Source organism: Lagopus leucura, unplaced genomic scaffold (assembly GCF_019238085.1).
Source record: "Lagopus leucura isolate 7727_CA_CO unplaced genomic scaffold, USGS_WTPT01 Super-Scaffold_73, whole genome shotgun sequence".
Lineage (NCBI taxonomy): Eukaryota > Metazoa > Chordata > Aves > Galliformes > Phasianidae > Lagopus > Lagopus leucura.
Window position 1 is genome coordinate 65,728,888 of NW_024962252.1, and position 21,308 is coordinate 65,750,195.

Here is a 21,308-nt window from a genome sequence, read left to right on the forward strand (position 1 = left end):
GCCACCGCGCTGCTGGTCTGTGCGAGGAGAGTCCGCTGTAGCAGCGGCGCCTCGGGCGTGTTAAGGACGTCGGTTCCGTCACTGCAGGTGTGTGAGGACCGGGATGGCCGCCTGGGTGCCCGCTGACGCGCTGGGCACGAGAGTGCTGTGTGGCACGGAGTACGGCACCGTGCGCTACGTCGGCAGCGTCCCGCCCCATGCAGGTAAGCAGCGCCGGGCCGAACAGCTCAAACGGTGGCCAGCTGCAGTTCTAATGGTGCTTTTCTTAATTCAGCTGCGACAAGTGGAAGCTAACAGTTTACGTGTTTCATACCTACGTGTATCTTTGTGTAGATATGGCAACTTCTAACTCAGGTAAATTTTGTTCACAAGGCTAAGGAGCCTAAGAAGGTTGGAGGTGGTTACAGTTTCTTTACTACCAAAAGCTCTTAGCACCTCTCTTTTTTTCATTAGATCTCATCACCTGAAAGAAGGTCGTAGCGAGGTGGGGTTCAGCCTCTTTTCCCTGGTAGCAGTGCTGGGATGAGAGGTAACTGCCTTAAGTTGCACCAAGGAAGGTTGAGATTGACTATTAGGAAACATTCCTTCTCAGAAAGGGCAGTGAGGCACAGGGTGCCCAGGGAAGTGATGCAGTGGTCCCTAAAGGTGTTCTGGAAACACGTGGATGTGGCAGTGAGTGATGTGGTTGATGAGCACAGTGGGATGGGCGGACGGTTGGATGGTTTTACTGATCTTTTCTAATCTGAATGATTCTGTGAACGGTGCTTGCTGATCTCTCTGTGTACAGGCACAGTGTTAGAGGGAGGCAGTCAGCAGTGAGAGACCAACAGTCTGGGCACTCCTGTGATTCCATACTCCAGTGCTTGGAACCAAATAAGATTCAGCTCTGTTTGCTGAAAGATCTGACCAGTTCAGTTGTGAGAGCACGCTATGCCATCTTTGAAAAAGTGATGATGGGATGGGAAGACTGCTTAATGCTTGGAGGTGACGAGCATTGTGTTCAGTTCTAGAAGGAGCAAGAAAGATGACCAGGGAACCATAGGTTCATCATCCTCACCTCACATCACAGAAGGATCGTGAGCACATTCGCCTGGAATCTGTTTCCAGGTGTATGAAGGACAAGATGGTAATTGGAATACCTTGACCTTTGTAAAAAATGAAAGGTCTTGCTGTGATTATATGACTGGAAATATGGATGAAGAGAATGGGGGATGTAATATTCCTTAACTTTAATAAGACTTTTTAGACAATCTCTAATAATAATAATAATAATAATAATTGTTTGGAAGCTGGAGAAATACAAACCAGCTGAAAAGACTATTAGGTGGATTGAAAGTCCGCTGGTCTGTCAAGCAGAAAAGTGATAATCAATGATTTGACAGCTGCCTGGTAATATGCGATTAACCCAGAACCAAACTCTGGGATCATTATTGTTCAACATCTTCATTAATGTCTGGAAATTAACAGAATTCACTCTCAACTGTCTAATGTAACAAAAAGCAGAACTGCAATACAGGCCAAGCTTAATGAACTTTAGATTTGGGCCTAAGAGATACTAGAGGTATGAATTTCCACGTGTAGTGTGAAATAAACCCATGTATCAATACAAACTGGCAAACACTAGTAGGTTACAGGGCACGTTGTAAAGGACTTGATAGTTTATGTGGGTGGATGTGAACCAACAGTGAGCTTTGACACAGGCAAAATGTGTGTTGTACTGGGTTACCATAGAACAATGAACATGGCCAACAAATTAAGGGAATCTGTTGCCCCCTTCTGAGGGCAGATGTTCTTTGTAAGTTTGCATTCAGTATAATGTATCTGGTTTGAGCCATTCTGGTGCAAGATAAATGAGGATAAACTGGAGAGTATCCAGTAGAGAGCTGCCCAGAATGTCAAAGCTGTAAACCACACGTCCCGTGTAGACAAGTCAAGGGAGCTGGGCTTGGGTAGTGTGGTAAAGAGCAAAATTAAGTGACATCTAATAGTAGCCTTACAGCCTTTTGGCAGACAGTTATGAAGATGACAGAGGCAAATTCTTCTTGCAGGTATTAAATTGTATAATAATGGGCAATAGCCACAAATTGTGTCATGGAAAGTTCAGATTTGATGACAAGAAAATCTTTTCAAATACACAAGTAATGCAGCACTGAAACAGGCTACCCAGAGAGGTTGAAATCTCTCAGAGATCTTCAAGATCTGGCTAGATAGAAACTTAGCTGAGTAACTTGGTCCAGGACTAGATATAATCTCCTGTTTTTTGTGGAGAGGCTAGGTGAACTTCAGAGGTTTGTTCCATGCTTCTGTGTCTATGATGCCATAAATATGAAAACGTAGCTACAATATTTTTCAGGAATTTGGCTTGGAGTGGAGTGGGATGATCCTCAGAGAGGAAAACATGATGGTACCTATGAAGGAACACAGTATTTTAAATGCAGGTGAGTTTATTCCTGGTGTTAACATGTCATGCACATTGGCAAAATGGCCACAAGAAATACACCTCCTCAATTTTTATGGCAAATCATGTTGTTATCAGTTTGCCAGTTTTTAAAAAGATAAGTCTGAATGTTGCTGAAACTGATGGTTTCAGGGGTATGTCATAAAATGTAATTGTTTTTTATATTGTTACTCCTAATGTTACCTTGAGTAGCCCTTTACAGTCTACTTCAAAAAGTGAATCAGTATGCGCTACTTACTTTTCTATGTAACTTAAATGTTGATCATTATTAACTGTCTTAGATACAGTTAATAGATAGTTTTGGTTTGCATTTAAGATGGCTTTCACGCATATTGTTATGGCAAAATAGCAAATTCCTGTTGATTATCTGGATTCACTTGTACCAGTCAGTAATTATTAAGTTCAGTTATTTTTAACACATGGAAAATGCAGTGTAGATGTGTGGCCTTTTTAAAAATTGTTGTAATAAATTTTTAATATGTCTATGTACATCGTATTTAAGCTTGAAGACTCAGACATTTGAAACTGTGGAATGCAGGTCTTCAGGGCCAATGATAAAAGCAGCAAGTTGTTGATTTCTGTCTCAGGGGATACAGCAGCTGCTAAAAGCTTTGAGTTTAAGGACAAAAGTAAGAATTAAGTGGATGAATTCATAGAAGAAAAGTTTGTCGGTGACTCTTAAAATATTAAGGGCTACTAGCTCAGCAAGCTCCTGGAGTGATAGAGAATACAACAATATTCCATGGCTGTATCACAGAAGTACTTGACCTGCTCTCATATTTTTCCTAACTGTTTTCTAGCACCTACTTTTGAAGATTATGTGTGGTGTTATGTGAATTGTTGTTTCTGACCACAATATGAAGTGACAAAACAAGAAAATGGATTAAAAGTTGTCTGTAGTCTTGCAGCCTTACTTTAGGATGGAGTTTCTCTTTGCTTTATCAAAAAAAATGTAAGACTAAAAGGAATTCCCCCTTGTAATTTACATAGATTAAGTTATTGGCAATAAGATAAGCAATTTTTTTTTAAACATTTGTGAATGCAAGTCAAAAGAGTACCTGAATTCAGTGATTCCAATGATTTGTTGTGCTTCCTTTCCTGCCTCTGACATTGGCTAATAGCAGGTGACTGGGTGAGTGTGAAAGAACAAGAATGAGTACATAGTAATCGGTTTTTCAGGGTATTCATAGTTTTGGCTAATCATGGTTCAAAGATTTTTCTGAGCCAGAGATGGTGTATTTGTATATCCAGTTTATTTTGCTTTCAATGAATAATTCACCAGAAAGAATTTGTTATGTGAATTTCCTCTGAAAGATTAATTAAAAACCATGTAGTCATTGTGCCTGTGTTTGCTAACTCTAGAGCTTGTGTTTTCAGCTAGTGGAAATTAAGCTTGTTTCCATTTCACACAGAATCACACACAGAATGGCCAGAATGGTTGGAAGGGACCTCAAAAGGATCACGAATCTCCAACCCCTCCACCACATGCAGGGCCACCAACCTCCCCATTTAATACCAGACCAGGCTGCCCAGGGCCCCATCCAGTCTGGCCTTGAACACCTCCAGGGACGGGGCATCCACAACCTCTCTGGGCAGCCTGTTCCAGCACCTCACCACTCTGTAATGAATTTGCCCCTGACATCCAACCTCAATCTTCCCTCCCTCAACTTAAAACCATTTCCCCTTGTCCTGCAGTTGTCAATCCCTTTGAAGAGTTGACTCCCCTCCTGTTTGTAGGCTCCCTTTAGGTACTGAAAGGCTGCAATGAGGTCACCCCGCAGCCTTCTTTTCTCCAGGCTGAACAAGCCCAGCTCCTTCAGCCTGTCTTCGTAGGGGAGGTGCTCCAGTCTCCTGAATTATCTTTGTGGCTCCCCCTGGACCCTCTCCAACATCTTCCTGTCTTTCCTGTACTGTGGACTCCAGACCTGGACACAGTACTCCAGATGGATCCACAAGAGCAGAGTAGAGGGGGACAATCACCTTGCTGTCCCTGCTGGCCACGCTTCTTCTGATGGAGCCCAGGATACCATTTGCTTTCTGAGCTGCAAGGGCACATTGCTGGCTCATGTTAAGTTTTTCATCTGTCAGGACCCCCAGGTCCTTCTCCACAGGGCTGCTCTCAAGGACTGCTCCTTCCAGTCTGTATGGATGCCTGGGATTCCTCTGGCTCAAGTGCAAACCCTTGCACTTTGCTGTGTTGAACCTCATTAGACTCACCTGGGCCCACCTTTCAAGCCTGTTAAAGTCCCTCTGAATGGCATCCCATTTCTTTCAGTGTGAGTCTTATCACTTCTTCTTACCCAAATGTAGTTCCTAGTCCCTTCCATGTCACACTGCTGTGCTGTTGCTGTAAAATATCACATTGAAAAGATCTGAGATTAAAATGATTATTCCTATATTGTGGGGAAAGTAAGCCTAGTCTTGCATCTACCAAAAGACCTGGGGACAAGTGGAATGCCCTGAAGGAGCAAGGGGGGTTTTTAATCAGGACCTGAGAGCATTCAGGGCTCCTTAGAGAATATGAGAATGTGTACTTTGTTATCAGTTCACATTAAAGTTTCTCTCAAGCCAGCAAGCGGAGCTGTTCAGCCACAGATTGAATTAATAGAATTTACCTATTAAAAATTCAGAATTAAAAGTAGCTATTTTGAAATCCCTCCTGGGAATGCTGTTGGTTATCCTTAGCCAAACAGGGATCAACAGGAAAAGGTAGGTCATATTCAGTGGTGAAAAAAAAAGTCAGAATTCTTCTGTATCTTTTCCACTTCAACATTTGTGTATTATGAGAACCCTAGAGACTTCATTAGCAGAAAATAAGATGATAAAACAAGATCTGTTCTTTAGGAAAAACAAAGAAATCTGTGAGAACTGGTTATTTTTTTTTCTTCCCTTTAACTAATGATAAAAATAAAGTGAGGCTTGAGGAGTATGAGGACAGTATTTATGGAAGAAAATTAATTCAACATTACATGATCTCCCTTAGCTGAAGGGTAGAAAATTAAGGCAACCACATCTTCTGAATTTGTTAACAGAAGTTGCTTCTTTAATGCTTTGAATTCAATTGAAGTTTCCAAGTTGAAGCTGGTTGTATTCTGCTGTATGCAAAACAGTAAAGTAATTGGCTGGCCATTCCATTCTCTGTGGATAGAAGAATCAACAGAAGATGTTCTGGATGCATTTCAAAAACATGAATGATTTCCATCTGTATGTACAATATTTATATACATGTATAGACTCTTCTGCTTTTCTAGCAACCATTAGTATGCTCCTAGGGAATGCAAGTTCAGAGAATAATCTCAATTCTTATTTTAAAAATCAACTTTCTGAATGAGGCTGCATATAATCCATAACAGTTTTAACATAGCAATCTTTCAGCGTCTTGTCCTTACAATACCTTCCTTTGTACTCTGCTTTCTTTAGTCTCTCTGGAGACAGAACAGGCATAATTTGTGCACGTGGGCTTGTAATTCTTGTACCAATTGTGACGATGAAGGCAAGCTGCCTTAAAAATGAGCACCTCCTTTTATCAGGAAGTTATAAAAACATCCCCAGCCTCCCCTCCTCCCCAAAAAACCAGCACAGAATCATCATGTCTTTGCTCTCTATTTTTTTTTTAAGTGATAGTAGTAGATTTTTACAGCATTTCTTTATATAGTGTATGCATATATACATATACAAAAATACATTTTTATGTGTTACATGTTTTTTCCTCAAACCTTTTCAGTAATGCCCTTAGCTTAGAAAACTGCTTCTCTAACTCTCTGAATTCTGATGAGCGATAGCAGCTGATGGAGTACTTTATACTTGTATAATCAATGACTATAAAGATGCTACAACTATGAAATAAACAAGAGAGTTTGGCTAAGCATGTTATAATAGCAAAAAAGAGAATAGATAGAAAGCTTACCTGCATCCTGGGCTTGCTACAAAACTCCAGAGAAGGGATGTCTAGAAGAGATCCTTCCCCATGGTAGCCAGCTCTTAAATGGGGTCTAGGAGAGGTGCAGCCTGGCTCCACCCTTCCAGCAGCACAGGTGAATTGCCTTCAGCTGTGCTCCTGTGGCTGACTCATTGTGTCACCTCAGGTGGTCAATCAGAGGTTCAGGCCGTGATTCAGCAGTTCCCATACAATACTGTAAACAAATGCAATGAAAGGACTTTTTTTTTTAATTCTTAGTTCTTTCTAAGGTAACTTTGAAAAGAGTGCTTCCCTCCCCCCCAAAAAAAAAAAAAAAAGAAAGAAAAAGTAGAGAGATGGCATCAAACTGGCATTCTAAGAGGAAAGTACAACTGAATACGCAATTTCCCTTACCAGGGGGTCTTCTTGGTAGTCCTTATTTGGTTAAATCTGTAGAACTGCATACAACTGTCTGTGGTCTTTGTAGTAAGTTTTATGGAACTAGGACTAAATGTATTTGTTTTGTGGCAGTGTTTGAATCATATGTTATGTGGTACTAATTCAACTTCTTTAAGAGTATGAGAACCAGTGGACAGTATAGCAGTGCTTCAAAGTACGCTGACACTGTGAGCATGTTCATCAAATCTGGATTATCTGGAAAAAACAGTGCATACTGCAGTGACGTTTCTTTCAATCTTTTTCCTCATAATAAGGTCTTGTTCCATAGAAGTGGAGGAAGCTATTATTTTGACCTTCAGTTGCAGTAGTGTATCACGTAACTTCAGATGAAAGGAGAGTTGAGTAATCAAGCCTTAAAATAGTGTTAAAATTTATATACAGCTTTTGAAACACGAGTATGTATTTAAAATAAAGTTTTTGTCCCATGCACCCATTCAGAGAGTTACTCCTTGGGAGATATGGGCTGAAGTGCACGTGCCTACCCTGAGCATGTGTGTCCTCACATCTCCTGTGGGACATGTGGGTGCTCCAGCTCTCATGTGAAGAGAAGGGAGAAGTGATACTGCCAGCAAGGTGACAATGGCAATGTTAAACCAAGTCTCGACTGTTGCTTTGGTATCCTCTTCTTTTTCCCCAAGTTAAAAAATGTTTAGGTTTCTCTTGTGCTTCCTTTGATCTGAGTCTTCCTCCTCCCGTTGGAAAAAGATCCTGAGCAATTCCCTGGTTACTGCTTAGTGTGGCAAAAGGCTCATCTTCCTCCTTAGCCACGCTGGGTTTTTGAACAGACATCCTCTCAGACAGTTTCAGGTATTCCTTTCACACGCAGTGTTTACACATGCATTGCTATTTTAGCAGCTGTTTTTCGTCTGTGCCATTTTGCTGGACTGCCCAGTACTGGCTGACGTACTTCTCTGCTTACTTCCTAAGTTGGGAGTGACTTCCTGTTGTAACACACGGTGTGTTTTGATTCATAATTGAAAGAGCTGTTACCTCCTGCCAAAGAATAGCTTTGTTCTTCCCCAGTCACTTCTGATTTGCAGCTGGTACTGTTACTAAGAGTGTTGACCATATTAAATGTTAAGGCCTTCCCCCTAGGTTTGCCCAGACAGAAAAGTAGGGAAGCACTGTAACTGTAAAACTTGCTTGTATGCTATGCTCAAAATTGCTGAATTACAACTGCTTGTTTTTTTGTTGTTGTTCTTCTTTGTGACCTCCTCTCCCATCCCACATCCTCCTTGCATTATTAATTTTACTTCTGCTGGGAACTTTGATTTTTGTGTGTTCTTTAGTCCTGAAATGGCAGACTATCCTTGCCAAAGGCATTGTATATTTTCAGTTTCTTCAGCTGACTTTTATAAGCTGTACAGGGACACGTTTTTAAATTTACAGACAGCAGTTGTGACCATCAGGCATTACTGTTTGCATGACATTTGTATTGCTACCTAAAAAAATTACCTGTTCATATTAAATGGCTCCTTCAAGAATGGCAGATTCACCTCCCAAAATATCTAGTTAGAACACAAAGAAGTTCTTCAAATACAGGAAGATGTCACTGTCATTTTAGTATCTATGAAGAAAAAGCAGTTGCTGTGTGGCAAGGGGAGAATGCATTCTCAAGGTTGCTTTTAGCCTCGGAAGGTCTCAGGTAGGAAGGTTTGGTTGCTTCGCTGTGGTGCTGCTGTACTCATCTGCGACTTCTGCCCTCTGCTGGCAGTAGAAGAGTGTTGAAATAAAGCTGCGCTGAGCGGTGCTTCAATGTAGAATCTTTAAGTGAGCATCTGGAACTGCAGGCGTCCAATTTTTTTCTTCCCTTGTTTTGTGAAAATTCGAGTCAACTTTCATGTCTGTTTGACTGAGGTTATCTTGCGAGAACTTCAATTACTTGCTGACATCTTCAAAGCTTCTGCTGTGTAGTCAGGAATTTGATACATCATAGCAGATTAATCCTAGGTGTCACTCATGAGCTTTGTTTGATGTCACAGCAATCACAGCCTCTATTCTAAAATAAAATTTGAAGGATTTTCTTTAGTACAGCATGTAGCTTCTTCTAAAAGAATTCTGATTTATTGAGAACTTTCCCCTAAAAGGAAAAAAATCTGTTTACAGACCATCTAGATGAGGTGCATGGGTTCAAATAGCTGTCATTTCTGACACCATCTGATCCCTGTAGTGTGTATGCCTCCACCCATGATAACTATCTTGATATATTCATTGCAAAGCAGCCAGTACTGGACAAAGAAATCTTTCTGTCTACCGTTACTATCCACTAATAATACCAAGATCTCTCTCACAAGCTGATTGTCAGCCCAGATTGGACATATTCCAGGGTGTAAGAAGGGCATAAAACTATGAGGCAGCATCCAAAGGAGGGCTATGAAGACAGTGAAAAAGTCTAGAGGTCAAGATGCACGGGGAGCATTGGAGGCCCCTGGGTGTGCTCAGCGCAGAGCAGAGGAGCTGAGGGGAGGCCCGATGGCGGCTGCAGCTCCTCACAGAGAGAGGAGGGGCAGCGCTGAGCTCTGCTCTGTGTGACAGCGGCAGGGCCCGAGGGAACGGCATGGAGCTGCGTCAGGGGAGGGGCTGTGGGGTTGGGGACAGGTGCTGCACCGCAGGGCGGTGGGCACGGAACGGGATGCACGGGGCTGTGGGCACGGCTCCGAGTGTGGAGTTCAGGGAGTGTTCGGACATCGCTCTCAGGTTTTGGATTTGGGGCGGTGCTGTGTGGAGCTGGGACCTGGGCTTAATGATCCCTCTGTTCGACTTGAGTAAATACAAAAGTAGGAGTGATGTACTTCACGTGTAAGAGATGTAGTTAATAAGGTAGTGAAAATGTGATTTATTGTTAAAAGAAATTGTAATAAGAAAGCGTCACAAATTTATGTTAGAAAAAATTGAACATCAAATATTTGCAAATTGTGAAGAATAGCTTCAAAGAAATGGGAAGAAGGGCTCAAAAAAGTGCTGCCAGAGCAAAAGTGTACATAATTGAAAATTTGTGTTGAGTATGAGAAGTGAAGTATTTAGAGTAAATAATATCTTGTTTCTACCCAGATTATTATTAGGATATGAGAGCACTTATGTAAATACTGCAAGTGTTAATGAATAAAACTAGCACAGGCACTTTTCAGTACTGATTTTTTTAATTACTATTTGAATATATGGTGCCCATCTCCTTGCATTGGATCCATGGGATTCATGGTCTCCAGTTACCATTTTTCTGAGAGAATTTTGGATTCAGGAGAGCTGATGATGTATATTATGGTTTGTTAATGAGCCACTCAATGCTTACATGATGTTTGGAGAAGAATTTTATTTACGTAAGTGGTTTCTTCCTCCTGGGTACTTTCCAATCAGAGTCAGTGCTCTTCTCAGCTGGAAGGCAGACAGGTAATCATAACTACCAATTTTATTCCTGCTGTTTTCTGTCTGATCTTCCTATTATACCCTCCATCTGTTCAGTGATACCATTCCCACAACTTGTTTTTGCCAGTTCATCTTACTATTTCCTTTCTAATTTTCATAGAAATTGTCAAAGCAATTACATGGCAAGAAATTGTTATGTGGTTTTTTTTTAGCACAAGAGAAACTAAGACATTTCATAGGACTGTGTAGAACGTGCATTAGCTTGATAATTTTGTTGAATATTCAGTTTCCAAATTTTACCAAGTTACCATTAGTTTTTTTTTTAATTGTTTATTTGAGTTAGTATGAGATAAGATACAAATTGTACCACTTCTTATGTCATTTTTTGGGGGATGAAAGGACAAAGCTACATTCTCAATCTCAACATTTCAAATGAATTATTCAGGTGAAATGGCTACTATTCTGAGTGTTCCTATGGGTCTTAGGTAGAGCTAAGACTCCAGACGTATTTGTCATGTGATTTGAGGTAAGTTTGTGTCTGTCAATTGGAAGAAACTTGATTTGCTGGATAAGAATGAGTTCTTAATGAGTTTGGAAAGAACCGGGCAGCTTTTTCTGCTATCGGCACTGTGATGGTAAAGTTCACATTCGAGTACATTTGGTGTTGTTGCGTTTCAGTTCTTACAGTATCTTACAATGTAAACTTGTGTCAAATACTAGCAGTGATACTTTGCAAATGTTGCCAAGTTTTGCTGAGCAGGAGTAGAGATGTCTGATCTTGGTCTGTACAGTTGCCCTCTGGCTGCTTTGGTTCATGGTATTTTTTTAAAAAGTAATAATCAATTTTTAAACTTTGCCTTTTTTAATCATTCTAATGGTAACTTTTCATCTTTCACTGTTTCCTTGCTCTTTTCCAGGCATCCCACAGGAGGGTCGTTTATCCGCCCAAACAAAGCAAATTTTGGAGTAGATTTTCTTACTGCAGTAAAGGACCGGTATGGATTGGATGAAAAACAAGATGCTCAAAATGGAATAGAGAATACATATGTAATTGGGAAGAAGACTGTGGAATTTGTTGGCAAAGATTCTATTGAAAAAAAACTAAGGCAAGTGAAATGTGAAATCTAAGATACACTCTGTCAAACGCTAGTTTGATAATAAGGAAAGCAAAATCATGTGGTCCTCAGTTCTTAAGGTAACGTGGCCGTTGGAATGCTGTTCGCCCTAAGTTCAAGAAACTTGTTGACAAATGAAAGGTCTCTTGAAATTTAAGATATTGAGTCAATAATTTCACATGGTATTTTTTATCTGATGTGATTGTTTGCTGCTGACAAAAGGATTGACCTTGCTTGTTCCCTTTCTCTGTTTCTGCTCACCAAAAGGTGAGCTGCTTGGGCTTGTTGAGCCTGCATGAAAGCATTCACTGTTGTGTAGGCTGGTTTTCTGTTGGTTCAGTGTATCAACTCCACTTGTGTAGCAGTTACACAGTTGCCAAATTGCACACAGTTAAGATATTTTTTGTATCATCAATAACATGTTTTATAACTTTGTAAATACACATTCCTGGTCCTTTTCAAATAAGTGGATTTTCTGAGTGTAAGTATGGTCCTTCTTGTTTCATCTTAGTTTAATGGCATCAGTAATGACTATGTAACAAAGAGAAGGAAGTCAGAAAGTCACTGTACAGCTACTGATGTCTTTCAGTCAGTCCATGTCAATTTCCATTTGTTGTTGAGGGTAAGAAAAAAGGAACTGATTTAATGATGTGCGATAGACTGCAGTTTGAATGGCCTCCAGCACCAGCGAGGCATCAGTTCAGTAGGTGACAGTTTCCTCTCTGAGCTGGTATTCCACAACTGTATTCCTTTTGTTTCCCAGAACATATTTAGCAGTCAAAAATGCCTTTCCCCCCTTTTTTTTTTCAGAAGTGATATAAAGAATAAAAAATCACTTAGAACTCATTGCAAAAACTATTACCAAAAAATTACTTGGAAATGCCAACTAAATTCCTGTTTGCATACATTTTGTCTGTTTTATGACTTTTTCTGATGTATATCAGTTGTAATCTGTGGGAGGCAGAGGAGAGGTGCACGAAGGGGAAGAGGAAAGTGGGAGAGAAGAAAGTGTGATTCAACGAGACCTGTTTTGTAGTTCAAGGGGTATACAGGAGAGATACAATGTATGACACTCATTCTCAAGGAGATATTTATGAAAAGAGTATTATTTCTTTGTAACAACCAGGTGCTTATGTATTGTGCCCGTTTGTGTTTGAAGATTGCTTAACAGAATGTTCTTCTTCATTTAGCCAGCTGCATCAACTGGTACATATCTCAGTGTATGAAGGCATGGTGAGCCATGCTGGTCAGAAAGAGGAAATCAGTGGAATGTGTGCTAGTATCCTTTTGGAATATTTGCTATATAATGCAATACCACAAATAAAGTTTATCTTTATGTTACAGAGAAGAATTTAAAATTGAAATTTGTTTTTATAAGCTCAGTTCAGTGTTTACAGAGTTAAAATGTAGGAGCCCACAGTTTTTGAGGAAGAATGCAGATAGTGACTGAAAATAGCAATATGATCAGAGATTATTACTGTGGCTGCAATTTCAGAAGTTTCCAGCTATAGGATTTTTTTAAAATATAACTCTAGAATAGATAACCATATAAAAATACAGTTGATTTGTCCTGTAGGTACCACAGGTTTCAAATATGTAACAAATAATGTATTCAATGGACTACACGTTATGGCAATGTTATAGAAGATCAAAGCAAGGTATTTCATTTATGGGGACTGGTAAAAATTGCTATCAATGCAGAAATGTATCCATTTTAAGATTTGTAAAGTTAAGCTCTTTTATAACAACTCTAAGCCATTTCTGTGCTGTGCTTTCTGTACAAATGAATGTAAAATTTGCTGTAACTGAATAGTAGTACCTCTTAGGGCTAACAAAAATGTATTCTGTTTTCCCTTGTTTGATTCAAAACCAAAACCTAATTCTAGTTCCTGAAAAAGGAAGTTCAGGCTTGAGATGTTTGTTTTCTTAATATGAAATTTCAGATATCAGACATTTAGATCTTTCAAAAAATCTGGTGGCATACTGGGATACAGTAATAGATATTGCTTCTCAAGTTCCAGATCTGGAAACACTTGATATCAGGTATAAATATGCATATTTGGATTTCTGTTCCTTTGGAGGTAAGGGAAAAAAGAAGAGACTGTTTTAGATATGAGATCAACTTTCAAAAGATAATTGAGTGCTTCAGTATGGGCTTTAATGGCATTTTTTAAATTACTTTCCTTTTTTTAAATCTCACTGTTAAAGAGTGTAGATACATGCTTTCATATGTGATCTCTGTTGTCTTACTAACAACTTCCAAAACCTTCACTGTATGATACACACAGTGTAGCTAAAATAATTTGAAAGCAATGTAAGCTGAATTGAAATAGACACTGAGTTGCTTTAATAATAAGGTGTGCCCAGTGTTTGTATTTAGTTTTATAGCTAACCTGACCAAAATATAACACCCCCAACTATTTAAAAATATATATTCCTCAATGTTTAGCACTGAATAGGTATTGCAACCTGGGTGCTGTTTGTAATACTAGGGTTTAACACTGCATAAAGGATATGTAGTTGTGATTTATTATTATCAGCATGTGTGAGAATATGGAAAACTTATCTGAATTTACTTAAAATAATTTTTTTCATTTCCATTGTTGAGAAACGCAGCCTAGACTTATGGGTATTTAGAAGTTGTTTGTGATAAAATTGGAATGCAAAATGGAAGGGAGGGTGGAATTTGGAGCTTGTAGTTTGAACTATTATTTGTTTAATTGTTTTGATCTTCTGTCAAGAGTTTATTCTAGAAAAGAAGCTACCAGGTAGGTCTGTTAATGAATTTTTGTGTGTGCACAAGTAGTGTTGGAGGAAGTATCCGATCCACCAATAAATTCCACAAACTCTCTCAGAGCTTGTTTAAATGGGAAAAAATTATTGTAAGTGTAACTACATCGAGCAATTTCTTGTACTAATACTCAAGTACATCAGACTTTAAGAAAGAAATAAGAACTTTGGGGGGGGGCAGATAATGAAAACTAATTTGATGTCTTCAATATTGAATCTTTCAAGTGTTTGATAGTGATATTTTTGCTGTCAACATTTTCTACGTACTTTCTGTTTCATTCTCACTGGTTTCAATCAGTACTAAGGAGTTTAAGCCCCAGATCAGTCTTGGTTTTGTTTCTTATTAAAGGAAGCCATTATTTTCAAATTTAAAATGTAGGGAAGGAAGGTGTGGGGAAGCCACAGGTGAGTAAATGTGCATCCATGAAGTAGGAGGGTAAATTAGGATAGAATGAGTTTGAATGTAAGCTGAATTATATCTTGTAGTGTTTTTAGGTGTGTGAAATGCTATCAGTGACTTTTTTTTTTGATTATGCTCATATTATTTTTGTCCTTACTTCGTAATTCCAATTGAGTGACTTCATGAATAATTAGATTTATTTAATTTTATGCTAATAATTGCTCTCTTTATACAGTGGAAACAAAATGAAATTTCCATCTACATCAATTGCTAAATCTAGTGCATTTTCAAAGTTGACAACACTGGCACTTAATCAGACTGAGATAACATGGACAGAGGTAATAACTTTTTAATTTTTTTGTTTTATACAAGTAAAGCACAGTAATATTTATACATTATATCATTCTTCTGAAATGTGATCATCCTTAGTAAAGGTGCTGTAACATAACTGTATTTGTTGGAAATGTAGATTACATTGGCACAGGAGTTTAATAAGACATGTTTGACTTCATTTACATCTGTAAATTACCAAGTCAAGATAAAGCAGTTAAAGTATACTTTAACTTCATGTTCCAAAGATTTGAAACTTTTGTTTCCTTGAGGTTAGTAAGAGTTTGTATGTACTTTAAGGTAGTTAATAGAACAAGTGCAAAGAGAACATGGGTCAGTATGACATGAAATAGTTGCTTTGGCACCACTTTGCATCAGTGGTGACCAATGAAAATACCTGACATACATCATACAACACAGATGTAGCACACAATAAACTAAGCTCTGACTTGTTTCAGGAACTGAAACATGCAAATATTTCATTGATTCTGCCCTAATGTCTCACCTCATTAAGGGCAAAGTCCTGTTGTCAAACGTGTTAGCAGTGGCATTTTATCTGGAGTGGGTGGAGGAGAAGGCCCTATGAATCGCTTTTCAGTAGTGCTTTGTTACTTACAGGGACTTGTAAGTACTAATCCATTATTTGGATTTCTCTGCATCAGATCTTATAAGTACTGTGTTGAGAAATCAGCTGAATTTTCAAATTTCTGCTGTCAACTGCTACCCAGTAATAGAATACTTACCAAAACTGGTGTTCTGATTGAAGTGGAAGTGTTTTCAGTTTCTTCTCTTGAGGCTAGAGGAGGATTGTTGCTATGTTTTTTTTAGTATCCATCTATTGTCCTTTTAAACCATTGGTGCTAGTTGATAATCTTTCCATAATGGCAGCAATATGAATGTTGAATTGAATGGAAGAACTTCATGATTACAGACACTCTAAATGCTGTCTAGTGCACATCAGAGTTTAAATTTGAGCACTGTGAAGAGGTTGGTGCTGCTGGTGGCTGGCATCTCAACCAGGTTGCTAAAAGAGTTGTATAGCTTTGGCTTAGAATTATAGAATCACCAAGGTTGAAAAAGACCTACAAGATCATTCAGTCCAACCATCCACCAATAGTTCTCACTAAAATATGTCCCTCAAAACAACAGCTAAATGTTCCTTGAACACTTGAAGGGTTGGTGACTCCACCACCTTCCTGGGCAGCACCTGATCACTACTTCATGCAGGTTACAGTTCAATATGGGTAACGAAGGTTCAAAGCCAAGCCTCTGGTTAGTCAGAGCAGTTTAAAATTAGATAACATTTTGCATTTATTTTTGAAACTCCAGTCTAGCTGACAGTTTAGTGTAGCTGGTAAAGAGGCTTTTGATGCAGAAGCCTTTTTTGTAAAATTAACGCTTGTTTGATTAATTCTCTTCTAAGCCTGTGCTTAAAGGAGGTGGTGTTCCAGGGCACACAGAAGGGAAAAACTGAAGGCACTCCATGTTATTAATACTCTGTGAAGAAACCACTTAAAATGTTATTGCTAAAGCTGCATGGGAAGTTACATTGAGAAGTTGGCTTTTTAATAGAAAATAATAATGAATGTGATCCAAGCCACAGAGGAACGCAGAGACTGTCAGTGAGAACGTAAAAGAAGTCTGAAAGTCCTGGAAATGTTTTCATCAAAATTAGAGTTATCTGCAGCACTTCAAAAGAATATATTGCCGTATATGAGAATACATGGCAAGGGGGTAGGTCTTAAAAAAGAAGATCTGCATTTTTGTTTTCATTTGTTCTTCTCTTTTGAAATGTTCAAACAATAGAGGCTGTCATGCAGTTTGGCACGACCCCCATATTCACCTGTCCTGAGCATTGGTTTTTCCAAGAAGTTATTTCATTTGTGCATTGTATGTGTACATCAAAATACATCTGAGATTTCTGCTAGTGTGTCACTAAGAGAACATATTACTGCATTATTCCTTTTGGTTGTTCAACACATACCATATAATCTTCAGAGGGATCAGATGTCCTGTAAAATATCTTAGAAATCATAGAGATGGAAACTGAGTTAATCCATTTGAGAGTAATTCATAGTTTTGATTCCAAAGCTACACTTATTTTCTCATTCAGTATTTAGATCACAGTGATCTGCTTGTCATTTTGTTCTCAAACTAATACCTTATGTATAGGGGAAAAAAAACAAACACAGGGTTAGAGCAGAGGTGCAGCATCGTTATTGCTGGCACTAGCAAGTGGCAGGTTGTTGGGAAAAATTAGAGGCAATGGACAAGCATAGAGCAAGAGCTTCTTAGCAAGTCATCTGGAATTCCAAGGCTTCCTGAGCTGGTGGCCGTATATTTAAATATTCTGTATTTAAATAATCTTTCTGGGTTTTTCTTTCATCATTTATTCAGCAGCACTGAGGATCTATCCAAAATTTTTTATGTCTACGTCTTATAAAATCAATTTAATTATGTGCTATATGAAAAAATATCCCTTTTGGCTTTTGATCTTGCTGCCTGATAATTTCATTTGATAATTCCCAACTTTTTATATGCAAGTAGCTGACAACAGCCCTGTTACGTTACTTTGATGACTCTTGTTAGGTTTCTTTCCATCCTTCCCATTAGCACTGTTTACTTCCTGACACGAAGAGACTAAACATAGAGGAACATCACAGACTCGCATGATGACAGATTACTTCTTATCTTTATTTCTTCTGCAACAGATCTTGCATTTATGTTTTGCTTTTCTGATCAGCAGTGGCTGTTCCGGTGCCTGATCCTTCCCAGCCATTCCAACAGACTATCCCCAACATGCCACACTCTTTACTGAGCTTTAACTACCTGTGCTGATAGTTCTGGACACAAGAAAGTGGTGCTTAGAAGAAAATGAGCATTAGGCAACCTGCAATACTTATTTCTGGTTTTGATACCTGTGATTAGTTCTGAATATGTTCTGGGGGAATCTGCTTAAAGTATAATAATTTCTGGAATAATTTTTTCCCAACTTCTGTTGCATTAAATGATGTTTTGCTCATAGGTTCTTCTTTGTGCTCCAGGATGGCCAGTACTTGAAGAATTATACCTTACTTCAAATAATATTACAGTTTTGGAAAGGTAAGATGGGTAACACACATTGGTCTTTTGTGACTGATGTACTGCTAAGTTATGGTATAGCTGCTAAGGGACATTCCTGCAATGGTTATGCCACCATGACATAATTGTGACATGCACAGTGCAAGCTTCACATGATGTACTTCCAAATACTTTTTATAAGTACAGTTATCTGCGTGCAGTTATATACATAGAAAACCAGTATTTTAATGAAAAATAACCTGAAATATTCTGCTTTTGTGTGGTGTTTTGTTTTGTTATTGTTTTTCAATGTGGCAGGCCTGATAATGTCCTGCAGACCCTGAAACTGTTAGACCTTTCAAACAACCAACTACTGGATGGAAATCAGCTGCACCTGATAGGACATCTCCCCAGGTAGCTGTTAAACAAATCTGCTGGAAGTTCTTTGTCTTATCCCATATATTCATTCTTCTGTGTAGTCTTTGTGGACTGAAATACGTTTGGTTTTTTTATGCTTCATGGAAGATGAATGGAATCTTAAAACAGAAGCAGTTTGCCCTCTTGAGAAGAGTAACTGAATTGCTTGAGCTATCTTAATACAATCTTAGCTTGTTGTAAACAAGGCATTGTTAAGTTGTGTTAGTAAGTTTTGATTATATACTTACTTATAAAACTGAAATTATTTATCACTTTACTAAGTTCTTTAAGTGTTAGCATCTACAGCATTTTATCTATGACAACAGGAGAGAGAGTTGTCGTAGAAAAGCAAAAGAGATTTGGTTGTGGCTTCTTAGGAATGGTTTTATATCCATGACAGTGTTAAAGAGGCTCATCAGTAGCTGCACAGCCATCACAGTTGTTTGTGCAGAATGCTGTTAGGGCTCTTTGGTGGAAGGTGTGACATTAAAGACCATTGGTGATGGGCAGTTTCCACGAGCAGGCCATCCCACACTGTCCATCTATTTGTCCTTTGTTGGTTTTGCTTTTCTAATTAAAAAAAAAAAAAGCAAAACACAGTGAGATTGGAGGGAGGCAAAGCTTGAAATTATTGCACTTATTTTCTAAATGCTCTGCTAAGTCCTGAGCGCTGTCTACTGCTGTTTACTTGTCATTGATGTCAAAATCTATTGCATCTTTGTTTTTAATAAACAAAGCAAAACTTGAGGTGGGTTTTTTTGGGAGGTTTGTTTTTAACGAAAAATGTTGTGTACTAATCATTATGTCTTACATTTCAGATTAGAACAATTAATACTTACCAGCAATGGAATATCTTCTGTACACTTTCCCGATGCTGAGTTTGGTACGTAAAAGAAGCAGTTGGTTTTGGTCTTATAATTCTGTTCACTTAAGTTTTCATTATTGTTTGGACTTATTCTCTTTCCTAGGATGCAAGACTAAAATGTTTCCTTCCTTAAAACGCCTTGCAATAAATGACAATAAAATCTCACAGGTAGGTTTGCTTGTGAGAGCTTCACATTTTGTAAACGTGTGCATCTTTCTTTAAGGGTAACTTGCAATTTGCTTTTTTGAGATTAGTTTGATTGCTTGTGTAAGAGCTTGGGGCAAATACTGAACTCTTTGGTCAACACACAAGTGGGAATTTCAGAGTTTTAAAAGATCCCTAGCATCTCAATTGATGAGATTTATGGTGGTGAGTCCTATCCCTCTGCTACCTCATAATTCCTCATGTGCAATTCTATCAATTTAAAATGCTGAATAGCTCTCAGTTTATCTAGTTTTTTTAATGAAATGTACTGCGATTATTTTCTTCATCAAATGAAGAGCATGGAAGTAGCTGGTTCTGCTGTCCAGAAGAATTGTTTCATTCACAGTTACTGCACAGGAAAGGCCAATGTCACTGCTTGTTGTTGTGCAATGCAGTGAGCTTTATGTTTCCCCACCAGACTCTTCCCCTCCATTTCAGTGGTCGTCGATCAATGAGCTTGAAAAACTGCCAAGTTTGCAGGTACTGGAGTGTCGCAATAACCCTCTGATGGACACAGAGAAGAATCCAGAGACCCTGAGACAGCTGATTATTGCCAAGATAAGTCAATTGGAGGTTTTGAACAAGTCTGAGGTATGCGATGCGTCAAGAAATTGCACAAGCCTGCAGAAAAACATTTCAAATCGTTGCTTGATTAATTTTTGTTCAGCTTCTTTTGTTTGTTTGGATGTGGGAAAAGTAAAGTACTGATTATTCCATCACTTTGGTAATGGGGCACTAACTGGGAACACAAAGTACAGCCCTGTTTGTGAACATCGCTAGTTCAATAGGCGTTAGAACGTGGGAAAATATAAAATAGCACCAGCATTTCTCCATTGGTTCCTATTGAAATTGCAGGGCCATTAACAAAAAGCATACACTTGCCAAAAAGAAAAGAAAAAGCAGCATTGTTAACCCATTTCAGTTATCTTCTGTAACAGGAGGCTAGCACTATCTGAATCAAATCAAACTTGCAGCAGAACTCTGCATAATGGAGGACAGAAACAGCATGTGTGCTGCAGCTACAAAGAGTACTTCAATATTCGTGTATGGATCAGTCAGTACATGGAGGTAGAGCTCCTTAGATTCCCAATAGTTTAAGGTACCATAAATGTATGGATCAGTTAATGCTTAGAGATTGGCTTTGTAAGATTATTGGTAGCGTTAAAATGTACTGAACAAGGCCATAACAGCACAAGTCAGCATCATGAGTAAGATTTTCTTTTCTGGAAAGCCCTATCATTTTATTGTGCTCCATTCTTGTGTCAGTACAGATTTTTCCTGATGAGAGAAGAGGAGCAGAGCTTGATTATCGCAAAATATTTGGGAAGGACTGGCTAGAAGCTGGAGGGCACTGGGATCCAGCGAGAAACAAACCCAGTGAAGAATTTCTTGCAGCCCATCCCAGATACCCATCTCTTTGCCTTAGTAAGTACAAGTCCAGTTCCGTGGTTGCTCTTCTTTGGGCTGCTGTTGAATGTTAGTCTCAAAAGTGCTCGTGTCTGCGTGTGCTTTCCTTTACGTAGAATATGGTGCACCTGAAGAAGGAGAACTGAAGAGACAACAGCCTTTGACTCTGAAAAATCAACTTTTGAGTAAGAGGCCAGAAATGGTCAAAGCCTTTCCTTCTGCACTGGAAATGTTTTTATGAGATTGGTGTTTCCTGGGTGTATATGGAGAACACGGGGCTCCAAAGCCTTTGAGAGGTCCTGGGGTTGCAGCTTGTAATTCCAGCTCCTTTTCCCCTGCAATCCAACCTGAATGATTTTCTTAATTAAGACTTAGTGAGGAAGACAAGTATTGATATTCTCTTCTGCCCGTGTGAATGATTTTTCCACAGAGATTTGAGATTTTAACCCTACTCGCTTAGCTGTTCCCTGATTATGTTTTTTAATTTGTATAACTACTTTAGGACTGGAATGGAATGGACTGGAAGGAAAAATATGGGTAAC

General features: G+C 38.8%; 1 protein-coding gene across 1 annotated transcript in view; it reads left to right on the forward strand.

The window, feature by feature from the left end:
• Nucleotides 1-21,308, forward strand: part of TBCE (tubulin folding cofactor E) — a 23,826-nt gene continuing 2,518 nt past the window's right edge. Inside the window, exons 1-13 of the mRNA XM_042876056.1 lie at nucleotides 1-203; nucleotides 2,354-2,438; nucleotides 11,096-11,284; nucleotides 12,484-12,572; nucleotides 13,237-13,336; nucleotides 14,719-14,821; nucleotides 17,839-17,915; nucleotides 18,192-18,287; nucleotides 19,109-19,173; nucleotides 19,259-19,323; nucleotides 19,798-19,950; nucleotides 20,631-20,784; nucleotides 20,883-20,951. Of these exons, the coding sequence (XP_042731990.1) occupies nucleotides 104-203; nucleotides 2,354-2,438; nucleotides 11,096-11,284; nucleotides 12,484-12,572; nucleotides 13,237-13,336; nucleotides 14,719-14,821; nucleotides 17,839-17,915; nucleotides 18,192-18,287; nucleotides 19,109-19,173; nucleotides 19,259-19,323; nucleotides 19,798-19,950; nucleotides 20,631-20,784; nucleotides 20,883-20,951 (1,345 nt within the window). The 5' untranslated portion in view covers nucleotides 1-103. The remainder of the gene's footprint in view (nucleotides 204-2,353; nucleotides 2,439-11,095; nucleotides 11,285-12,483; nucleotides 12,573-13,236; nucleotides 13,337-14,718; nucleotides 14,822-17,838; nucleotides 17,916-18,191; nucleotides 18,288-19,108; nucleotides 19,174-19,258; nucleotides 19,324-19,797; nucleotides 19,951-20,630; nucleotides 20,785-20,882; nucleotides 20,952-21,308) is intronic.